General features: G+C 27.4%; 1 protein-coding gene across 1 annotated transcript; it reads left to right on the top strand.

Annotated features, from left to right (window-relative positions):
* The first annotated feature begins 110 nt into the window (after positions 1–110).
* LOC120090110 (serine carboxypeptidase-like 45) lies at positions 111–9,994 on the top strand. Its single transcript, XM_039047622.1, has 10 exons — positions 111–585; positions 2,450–2,557; positions 3,184–3,279; positions 3,358–3,450; positions 3,546–3,619; positions 6,744–7,073; positions 7,178–7,308; positions 7,397–7,489; positions 8,345–8,462; positions 9,701–9,994. The coding sequence occupies exons 1-10, from the start codon at positions 315–317 to the stop codon at positions 9,845–9,847; spliced, it is 1,461 nt and encodes a 486-aa protein (XP_038903550.1). The 5' UTR covers positions 111–314; the 3' UTR covers positions 9,848–9,994.
* Positions 9,995–11,165: the final 1,171 nt, after the last annotated feature.

Raw genomic sequence — 11,165 nt, 5'->3', positions numbered from 1 at the left:
GTAAAAAATAAAAATAAAAAATAAAAAACAAAAACAAAATTTTATATCGACTCGAAAAACCAAAAACAAAAAGTTTATCAAAACACAAACACTTCCAAGATCAAAAAAATTCAAACACACTAAAAAAATCCATCATTTCCCACAATGACCATTCCCTTTTACACACCGAAAATATAACTCCATCAATAACATCAACTCACACTCCAATCTAATGCTCTTTCCATATTAAGCACCAAAGGATCAACAATAAATTGCATTATATATATATCACCAAGCAAGACAGAAGCAAAGCAAGCAAAATAAGGCAAAGCAAAATGGGGCCACGCTCCGATCCCTCGATGGCGGTTGCCATGGCGGCCATAGCCTTCACCGTCGTGCTGCGTCCGAGGTCATTAGTCACGGCTCATCAATTGGCGAATCACGATCGAATCACGTCCTTGCCGAACCAGCCTACGACGACAAATTTCCAGCAGTTCAGCGGCTATGTTACTGTGGATGAGAAGGAAGGGAGAGCTCTTTTTTATTACTTCGTTGAAGCTGAGTCTATGGCTTCTTCTAAGCCCCTTGTTCTTTGGTTCAATGGAGGTGTTTGAAATAACTAAATTTTGCTTACGAGAATCTAATTTCCGTTCCATCCCTGGTTAAGTTTCAAAAATTATATATTTATTCTTAAAATTTGAATTTAATTTTCATTTGATCCCTAGATTTTAAAATGTTATATTCTTAACCCTTAAATTCTAAATTGGTTTTCATTTTATTCTCTAAGTTGAGTTTTAATATTTTATACTTCTATCTCCAAGTTTTCACTACCACTTATTTTGGAATTTGTTTTACTTACTTTTAATAATGATGGAACATTTTGTGAAAATAAATTTAATTATAAATTATTTTAATTAATTAATAAATGATAACACGAAGGATGGTAAAAAATGAGTGTTAATTAAAAATCAAGTATATATAAAAATGTAAATTTCAAAACAGAGACTAAATGAAAACAACATCGTACTAAAAAATAAAATAAAATTTAAAATTCAAGAATAATAATATAATGTTTTAAAATTTAGGGACCAAATAAAAATTAAACTAAAAAACTTTAAAATAAAATATATGAAATTTTGATACTTAGGATAATTAAGTTTTTTTAATTAATTAACAAACGATAACATGAAGGATTGTAAAAAATGAGTGTTAATTAAAAATCAAGGATATATAGAAATGTAAAATTCAAAACAGAGACTAAATGAAAATAAAATCGTACTAAAAAAATAAAACAAAATTCAAGGATAACAATATAAGTTTTTAAAATTTAGAGACCAAATAAAAATTAAACTCAAAATTTTAAAATAAAAATATGAAATTTTGATACTTGAGATGAAGTTGAAAATTAAACTCAAAACTTATAAAATGAAAGAATACTTTTCAATTTATAATCTTGTAATTTTATCGAATAAGTGATGATATAGATTGTTTTCCTTTTTTTATATATAAAATTATTATATATTTTCTAACACTTTTAAAATAAGATACTTCTAATTATTATAATAATTTGAAAAATACGATATTATTATTTATTCAAAAGTAGGATGTTGTTTGATAGTCATTTGATTTATTTTTTTAATTTAAAAAATAAGTTTTAAAAAATTCTTATAATTTTCAAAAACAAAATTTGATTTTTTAAAACATTGATAAAAAGTAAAAGTAATTGAATGAATGTATATGAGCTTGATTTTTAAAAATTAAAAATAAAAAGTCAGACCTAAACTTATAATTTAATCAAATAGAAAATGCATGGTAAATAAAAATAATAATGATTCTCCTTTACAAAGTATTTTTATTTCTTTTTTTTTTTAGTTTTAATATTGACTTGTAAGGAAACCAAAAATAAGAAGAAAAATAATAATCGATAGACAATTTAAGATTTATGTTATTTTTAATTTAAGGAAAAAACATAAAAAAATAATTATAATACATATTGATTAAAGAAGGGAAAAATGGTTTGTCTATATGTATTTAGTATTTTGTACTGATAATTAATTGATAATTGAAAACTTAATAACCATTGTTAAAATTGGACTACTTAAAAATGTTGTAATATTAACAATTGACAACCTCAAAATTAAAACAAATTTAGCTCAACTGACATATAAATGTGTTAACGCTTAAAATATCTGTGATTCAAATCCCTCACCTCTTATTCTAAAAAAAAAATTGACAATCATGAAAAAACTTCCTTCGAATTTATTTTTCATTTTTTTAATTCTTAATGTATGATAGTTGAGACTTGAATAAAATTTTACATGACATAAACATTAGAACAAAACTATATATTTAATGTAAATTCTATTAAAAATTTATATCTTCTTAATCTATAATTAATTAATTAATCTTTCTAGATTATATGGCTTGTTTCAAGATGTAACTTATTTTTGGGTTTGTATATTGAAATTAGATACATTGGCTGGATGTTCATCACTTGGAGGTGGAGCTTTCTTAGAGCATGGGCCATTTAAACTTAATGGGGAAACTTTAATTAAAAATCATTATAGTTGGAATACAGGTCATCTTTCACTTTCCATCTTATTCTTAATTGAGAAATTCTTGATGCTATTTAGATGCAGCTCAAACAACTAACTTAATTAAGAAGTTGTCACGTGATAAATTTTTTTTTCAAAAAAAAGATAAAATTAGGTATATCTAATTATTGTTCTTCTTAATTCCAACTTTTTAAATATTATGTTTTAATTGTTACATGTTAGTGTACAACTATTTTAGTCATATTCAATTACGTATCGATGAATATATATATATATATATGTGTGTGTTCAAAGTCGGTTACCTTATGTGTACTTTTAATATTATTTTAATGGATATCAAGAGTTGAGAGAAATATTTAATATGATTGTAATTTTGTAATTTTATAATAAGTAGAATATAGACATTATCTAAAAAATAAAGTTTAACATATATCATTCAAAAAAATGTTTTTCCACCTCAAAAGTAGATTTCATTGTAAGATACACTAAACCCAGAAAGTAGAATGTAATTTTCATAAAATAGGCATTGAAATATATATATTTTTAAAAAAATATATCATAAAAATGGTGAAATATAATTTTAAATAACAAAAAAAAAAAAGACAAAAATACATGTATTAAAAATACATTTATTTATTTATTTGTGTAGAAGCAAATATGTTATATGTAGAGTCACCAGCGGGAGTTGGATTTTCGTACTCTAAGAACAAATCTTTCTACTCAAACATAACCGATGTTATTTCAGGTTTGTGACATGTCATTTCTAGAATAATGTTCATTTTTAACTTAAATATTTTACTAAAAAAAAGTTTTATTTTAAAAGCTCAAGATAATTTTATCTTTCTACAACATTGGTTCGAGAAGTTTCCTCAATATAAGAAAAGAGATTTCTATATCGCAGGAGAGGCATATGCAGGTATTTTCCAAACATATTTGACTAATTAAATACAAATTTGTAATTTTTATTATTTTTATTATTATTATTATTATTATTTTTTGGGTTTGTAACAGGAGGACACTATGTGCCATTACTAGCACAGCTAATTGTTAACTCAAATTTGAAGATCAAACTCAAGGGGATAGCTGTAAGTTTTCCTAAAATTAATTAATTAATTAAGAAGACAGTTAGTCCGTGAGGTTTGACTTAGATTCGAGTTAGGTTCTTGAATTTTCAAACTTCACATTTTAGCATTGTAAAGTTGCAATCTTCTTCGAAAATTTTTCGATTTTGGCTTTGTCTTCTTCAGAATTCGACCGAAATTGTCACGAACGACTCAATAAACAGCAAATACAGACTCTATAATATAAATTATGCTCAAAACACGAGTCCTTACAAACCAAATTTGTAAAATCAAATGTTGCAAAAACTAGATCCAATCCCAAAAAAAATCATAATTGTAAACAATCATTCCACACATTCATAATATACAGAATGCTAAAATCCCACCAAGAAATTGTAAAAATCATTCTAAAAAATTGGAAAATTTTTTGGCAAAAAACCTTGTTTTGATACAAATTGAAAAAACCGGTTAAGGTCTTGAGCGGAGGTGGGGTAGAACCCAAATCCCAATTTTATAGAACATAAATTATACAGAAACAAAAACAAAAATATTATGCATTTAATTTAATTTACAACATGCTTTATGAAAAATAAAGAAAAGAGATTGGGAGAGAATACTAGCCTCTGAAGATCTAATCTTCTCGTATGATTCTTCCTCTCCAAAAAGTCACAAATTCGAAACCCTAATTTGGCCATCACCACGAAAGCTTCTAGTGGGCTCTTGGTATTTTAGAAGAGAGGGAAAGAATTTGAGTGGGGAAGAACAGAGAACTAATTTCTAGAGAAAAAAAATTCTGTAAGGTTTTTTTACAATCCAACTTTATGTGGAAGAAGATAAAACCAATCAATGTGCACTTTCCCACTCAAGTACTTTGTAGAGAGAAAAAGGGAGGGAGTTACAACTTCCTCCCAATATAATTTTTCAAAAATAAAAAAAAATTGAATAAAACATTAATATATATTTATATGATAACCACTTTATCATATAATATATATTAAACTATATATTTTATCAAATATAACATATAATGTATAGTTTAATATTGTATCAAATACAATATAACCTATAGTTTAATATTGTATCAAATACAATATAACTTATAGTTTTATTCTATTACTAATGCACGGTATTTAATATAATTCTCATTTATACAAAATTCAATTGTATGAATCCAATTCACATAATAAATATTTGAATCATATTCAAATATTTATTTCCTCTAAAATGAACTTAATATTCTAATGTATCAAATACATTATAGTAATCATATAATAATTAAATTAAATTAATTATATCATATATCATTAATTCCCTCAATTAATTTGAACAATTCAAATTAATCCAAAATTGATTCTCATTTAATCCTTGTTGAGCTACCGAGGGGACCTAATGAACTTGTAGCTTGAAGCTCCAATGATACTTGAATAATTAATTAAACTCTAGTTTAATTAATTATTCAACATTCATTAACTGTCCGGCACTTCACTAAAGACCGACAGTTGCACTCTTCACACTACAAATATATTTTTGTGTTCATTGGATATAACCAGTCAACTGTGTGATGACCCTTTACAAATTGGTTGTAAGTACAGTGGGGCCAAATTTACCGTTTTGCCCATGTAATTACATCTAATTCCTTAAGTACTATTTATCCCTCTATTGAACAATAAGTCATAGTCCAACTATGACCAAAACCCTTTCGAGTTAGGAGGAGGTGTGGTACCACATTGTTCAAGCCCTAGAATTAGCCCTCAAGGGAACCATTTATCTACTTATCTCGACCTCGAGGAAGGAGTGAATTCTGTCTTATGTAACTGTGTTCTCAACTCCCCGATCAGACGAATCCTCAAAATGGTAGGCTTGTTAAGTCAACAATCTAGTCACTCTCACCCATACAAATCAAAGGATTGCCCTCATAGACAGAAATTCACAACTCACTCAATATTCAGGCCATGTCACCTATGGTCATCCTGGTGAAATGTAAGTCCCAATTATGAATGGCATTATATAATGAGACTAATCATTTCATGGTCCAGTCTTAGACAAACTCTTTCAATGAATGATTAGGATCAAATCATTTGTAGCACTTTACAACAACTATAACATCTACAAAGCGGGTCGTACTCGTAGTATCACTAGAATAAAGTATCCAGTCTTATCAATCTACTACAAACCATTTAGGTTATCACTTAAACGTGATTCACTTATATGTCTCTACATACATGTTTAAGGTACAGAATATAACCTTGAATGTTAGTTTATTGGTTTGTGGGTTTAATGCTAGTAAATGTCAAATAAAACATTTTATATTTTATTAAATAAATAAAATGTTTGTGCAATACAATTACAAGCTACGGGACCTTACGAGATTTAGGGCATCAACTCCAACACTTCCTCCTCTCACCTTCTCCCTCATTCCATCCATGGTCGTCATTATTTATCTCTATGGTTGCTTAGATATAATAAAATGTTTTTTTTTTTTAAAAAAAAACTAAGATTAAAAGTCACCCAACATAGAATTATCTCAGGTTAAGCACACCTAACTATTAAGGTTCGAGCCACCAAAAGGAATATGCACTTTGTTGGTAAGTAGTAGCTATCAATATTTTAAGTTTTTTTTTTTTTTTTCTTATCATACTTTCATATCCTTATGATCCTCTGTTAATATGTGATCTTAGCTCATTCATACACCATTCCAGAGGGTTACACAATATAGAATCAAAATGAAAATTTAACCATATTACTATATAATTTATTATTTTTATTTTTGGGAACTCAAGAACTATCAACTCATCACTTGAATTGCAAAAATGAGCATAGTTCAAGTGTTATAATGCTATAATTTTACGAGGTCATGTACTCAATCCATAGTCGTTACCTACCTAAATCCTACGAGTTTCCTTAACATCCAAAGTTGTAGGATCAAACTAGTTATTCGATGAGATTAGTTGAGATGTATCTAAGCTGGTTAAAAAATTTATTAGTGCTATAATTTTAACTTTAAAGTCAGGTTCAATTCCCCCGCCAACTTGTCAAAAAAGAAAAATGATAATTTGATTTGTTTTCATTCAACTTGTGTGATAATTGAAGAACTAAAGAAAGAAAAGGCTGATATGAAAAATTTGGCTAAACAATTATTTGATCGCAGATTGGAAATCCTCTTCTCAACATCCAAGTAGATGCCAATGCTCTAGACCAGTACTGGTGGTCTCACGGCCTCATCTCCGACGACAGCTTCAACCTTCTCACTTCCGTCTGCAATGCCTCTCGTCTCGTCATCGAAGGAATCACCAATTCCCTCTCTCCCGCCTGCATCTCCGTCGCCACTAACGTTTCCAAAGAGCTCTCTCCCGCTATTGACTACTTCGATGTCTCCGCCGGCGACGCCTGTCCCTCCGCCAATGCCTCGCAGTTTGGCAATCTCAATCGCACCGATCCTCTCCGTTCCACTTTGCTCCACAACTTCATCTATGGCCAAGTGATTTGGCTTCTTCTTACGATTTCTAGGGTTTTTTTGTGCTTTTTTGCTCTAGCTGTGTGATTTGAAAATTAAAATTGTTGTATGATCCGATGTTCATGTAGGATGGACAGGGAGATCGAGATCCGTGTGCAGGAGATACTGTAGCGAAGTACTTGAATCGACAAGATGTTCAGAAAGCTCTCCATGCGAAGTTAATTGGTTTTTCTATATGGAGAATCTGCAGATTTAGGAAGTAATTATGCGATTATCATTTCTTTATGTTTGAAATTTGTTTATGAGATCTTGAGTTTGATTCTTAATATTGATTTTTGTTTCGTTAGAGAGTGGAAATATGATTTGAGTAACAGATTGGTGCCGATGATTGATGTTGTTGGCGCGCTTGTGAAGTCTAAAATTCGAGTACTCGTCTACAGGTATGCTAAATTCTAACCCCCATTTTTTATATATATAAATACTACCTTGATTCATGAAAGAATATATATAAAAAATTTTTTTGTACAGTCTACTTAAATGTTCAATCTCAATTTGTCACTTTAACAAATTTTTATTTTAAAAAAAGAATATTCTTTTGTTTTTTGTTTGTTTTTTTTTTTTTTTTTAATGTATGATTGGAGCATGCTGCATTATGCACGTTTGGATGCACCCAATATTGCTCATTTATGAACTGGTCCTCTATTTTTCAAAATGTTGCTTTTAATTTTTGTTCATATTAATTTTAATCCATATAAGTATCTAGTTGATCTATGTTCTTTAAAAAACAACTATTTTGGTATTTTTTTTTTTCATTTTTATCACATGAAAATATTACGTTCACTATTCTTTTTAAAATGTAACTAATTTTTTTACGAAAGAGTTTCTATTGTGTATAAAATTTATGTTAAAATTTTGTAAGCAGAAGTCAAAATTGTGCACTTTGTATTTTGAAAATATAATTACTAAAATAAACAAAAATGGAAAGTTTGAGACCAAATTAAATACATAAGCCAAAGTATTAAAACCTTTTTTTTGAAGCTTTTGTTAGCTAAACCTACTTAAAATCATAAGACAAGCTGATTTAAAGAGCATTTCATAATAATATCAATTGCGATGACTTGATATATAGTAAAGTTTGGTGACATACATACAAAAATTTTACTAAAATTATAAATTAAAATGACATTATTGGAAGGAAACATTTGAATTATTATCAACTTGGATATAGTTCAATTGACATATGAGTGTGTTAGATACTATGAGATTTTCTTTAAAAAAAAATTGAAATGTGGCAGTGGAGATCAAGATTCGGCTTTACCATTTAGTGGGACACGGACATTGGTGGGTTCACTCGCTAAGACATTGGATTTGTGCCTAACTGTGCGTTACAGACCTTGGTTTTCTGATAAAAAGGTCACACTCCTCTTTCACTTTACCCTAATAAATGCTCATCCAAAATTCTAACATTTTATTATTATTATTATTATTTAATTTTTTTGAGAAATTACTTTTGGTTTTTTCATAATCTGTTCTAGTTTATTCTTCACTTGTTTTTTTTTTTTTTAAAAAAAAATCATTCTGAGTTCTTAGTTTTGATTATTATTACTATTTTTTTAAAAAAAGATTTTTTTTTTTAATTCATAAGTTTTGAGTCTAATTTTAATTTGATCCATTAAATTTCAAATGTCATATTTTTAAGTCTTTAATGAGTTAGTTTCAATTTAGTGGAAAGATTTCAAAATGTTACAATTTTACTCATGATATTTGTGTTTTGTTTCAGTTTAGTTCGTGAGAGTTAAAAATTCACACTTTTGACAATGGTTTTCACTAAATACTCAATTTTAATATTTGACATTAATCTCTATTCATTAATTTAAAGTAATTGTGGAAGTTAGACTTGAAACCTTAAAAGGTACTTTAATTTACACAAATTAACAATAAGAACTGAAAATGAGTATTTAGTTAAAAAAATCAAAGTTAAAAATGTGTAGTTTAAAACTTAGGGTGAAACAAAATTCAATCCTCAAGAGTAAAAATGTAATATTTTGAAGCCTAATGACCAAATGCAACTCAAAATTTAAGGGCGAAAGTGTAATATTTTAAAACATAGAAACTAGATAGAAACTACAACTCGTAAATATATATATATATATATATTATATTCCATTTTATTATTAGTCTTTTTCTTACCAAACAAAACATTTTACATATGGGTTAAGTAGTCCTCCTACACACTCTTTGTATTGTTTATGTATAAGTGGATTTTATAATATTTTTTTGGTTAATAGAAATAAACCACCTCGTGCTACAATGATTTTATTCTATTTATGTCTATGGTCCACATTTCGTTTACGTACTTTCAATAAATCTTAAATTTAGCCATTCAAAAATTTTCTTTTATCAAAACTAGTTAAATAACGACAATTAATTTTCATACACAAAATGATTCTATGTGAATATATCTTCAAAATTTATATAAGGAATATTAATCACTAATATATATATTGAGAAGACAGAGATTAAAAATGAAATAAAATCCAAAAATAGAAGACCAAAATTTTGTTTTAACCTACAATATACTAGTGTGTATAAGGCTTTGTTGTTCTTCAAAATAAAAAATTACAATCTTGTGATATTGTTTGTTGAATTAGGTTGGGGGATGGACTCAAGAATATGGTAAATTTTTATCTTATGCCATTGTGAGAGGTGCATCTCAAAAAACAGCACAAACTCAGCCCAAGAGATCTCTACTACTTTTCAAGTCATTTTTGGCTGGAAAACCACTGCCAGAAGCCTGATTAGAAAAGAAAGAAAGGAAAAAAAACAACAACAAATATTTGATGAAATAAAATGAAAATTTCTTTTTCATGCCTTCTTTTAATCAGCTTGAACATTTGAAGCTAATAAATGAACAATTGCTTCAATGGAAATCTCACTTTTTGTTATTTTGTGTCCATGGTAATTTCAAGATATTGTTATCTTGATGAGATCTTATTGAATGTTTCATTAATTTTCACAATTTATTGAAACATTAAGGTGTCTTAGTTTGGGATTGTTTTCTAAAATATTTTAATTAGACACACAAGATCCAATATAATCAAGATTAAATGAAAAAGGTTGATTATAATTATAAAAAGAAAAAAAAAAGCGAATATCAATTTATACCCCTAAAGTTTGGGGATTGTATTAATTTAAACCCTAAACTAAAAATTGTATCAATTTAAATCTTAAGCTTTGGGGGTTGCATCAATTTAAACCTTAAACTTTTGGATTTGTGTCGATTTAAAGCTCAATCTAACAATTATATCAATTTAAACTCTGAACTTTCATAAGTGTATCAATTTAAACTCTGAACTTTCATAAGTGTATCAATTTAAACTCTGAACTTTCATAAATATATCAATTTAAACCCTGTACTTTCATAAGTGTATCAATTTAAACTCTGAACTTTCATAAATATATCAATATAAACCCTAAACATTCATAAGTGCATCCAAATAAAACATAATGGAGGGTTTAAGTTGATACAATTATGAAAGTTCAAGGTTTAATTTGATACAATTATTAGTTTAAGACTTTAATTGATATAGTCTACAAAGTTCAAGGTTAAATCGATACAATTATCAATTTATGGTTTAAATTTATATAACACCCAAAGTTTAGGGGTATAAATTGATATTTACCAAAAAAAAATAATAATAATTATCTATAATGTATGTAAACTATTGTTTAGGGTATATTTGGAATGCATTTTCAAATGTTGAATTTAAAACATAAGTTGATGAAAAATTGGAGTGTTTGACAACTAGTCAAAATAGCTTTTGAAGTATATTTTCGGTAATTTTTGTCAAAAGTGTTTAAATAAAAATAAGTTTTTGAAAAACATATTTTTTCTTAAGTCAATCCAAGCATGTCTTTAGAAAGCGAGGAAAGAACTGTCATAAATTATTGCAACTACTATATAATATAAAATAATAATAATAATAATAATAATAAAAAAAAAAAAATATATTTAAAAAAAAATCTACCATAGATAATTACCTTAGATAATTGAAGGTTGACCTTGAAGCTTAAACCTTGAATACGTATTAAAGCAACCAATCCTCCAACATTGCT

The sequence above is a fragment of the Benincasa hispida genome, chromosome 11, assembly GCF_009727055.1.
Source record: "Benincasa hispida cultivar B227 chromosome 11, ASM972705v1, whole genome shotgun sequence".
NCBI classification, from domain to species: Eukaryota; Viridiplantae; Streptophyta; class Magnoliopsida; order Cucurbitales; family Cucurbitaceae; genus Benincasa; species Benincasa hispida.
This window is presented reverse-complemented; position numbering and strand designations above follow the sequence as displayed.